Source organism: Penaeus monodon, chromosome 21 (assembly GCF_015228065.2).
Source record: "Penaeus monodon isolate SGIC_2016 chromosome 21, NSTDA_Pmon_1, whole genome shotgun sequence".
Classification (NCBI taxonomy): Eukaryota; Metazoa; Arthropoda; class Malacostraca; order Decapoda; family Penaeidae; genus Penaeus; species Penaeus monodon.
In genome coordinates, this window is record NC_051406.1 from 21,874,446 (window position 1) to 21,875,317 (window position 872).

At 59.2% G+C, this 872-nt stretch overlaps 1 protein-coding gene across 1 annotated transcript in view; it reads right to left on the bottom strand.

Moving 5' to 3' along the window:
* The window catches only part of LOC119586344 (proline-rich proteoglycan 2-like), a gene marked incomplete at its 3' end in the record, with an annotated part of 8,755 nt that continues 7,883 nt past the window's right edge, over positions 1-872 (bottom strand). The window contains 1 exon segment of the mRNA XM_037935057.1: positions 1-716. Coding sequence (XP_037790985.1) covers positions 1-716 — 716 coding nt within the window.

An 872-nucleotide genomic window follows, 5' to 3' on the forward strand; every position in this document is an offset into this window, starting at 1 on the left:
CATGTTGTTCTGGGGGCTGTTAGGCATCCCGGGCATCCCGGGGCCATTGGGGTACATCTGGGTTGCGCCATACCCACTGATCTTGTGCTGAATGTGCTGCTTCAGGTAGTGGGTGTGTGGGGGAGTGTGGGGTCGAGGACCTCCACCACTACTACTGGCTCCAGGTTGATTTGACTGACCTGGCATCTGAACGGGTCCACCTTTCCCTGGCATACCAGGTCCCCCAGGCATCATGGAGCTGGGCATACCACCTGGTCCCGGTGGGCCCTGGTTCATGGTCTGTCCTCCCCAACCCTGCGTCCCGAAAGGAGGATACCCGTATGGCTGGCTGGGGGGAACATGGTTGTTGGGCGGGGGCCGTGGGGGATACTGATGGCCTGGCGGCATGGAAGAAGGGGGACCCTGAGGGCCCTGAGGGCCCTGTGGAGCGCCAGGGGGAAAGTTTTGTGGGTATGGCTGCATCATGGGCCCCTGGGGTCTTACTGGGGGGTACTGGTGGCCTGCTTGGTAGCCTGGCTGCCCATATGGGGGTCCAGGGGGCCCACTGGGTGGCATGTGGCCTAGCTTTGTAGGGTAGCCATGTGGCCCAGAGGGAGGGCCTGTTGCCATGTGTGGGGGGCCACCAGGGGGATACCCAGGTGCATGCATGTTGCTGTTGCGACTATCACTCTGTCCACTGCCAGGGTGGGGGGGCATCACAACGCTCCCCGGTCCACCTGAAAGATAAAGGAATCGGCTTTTAGTTTCAATGCTACACGTGGCCTCCACGGGAAGCTCTTTCATCTCGTATAAAAAATAATAGGACATGACATCCATCCATCTCCTGATGCTTACATCTGCCTGCTGCATGCACAACACATAACATTAATACC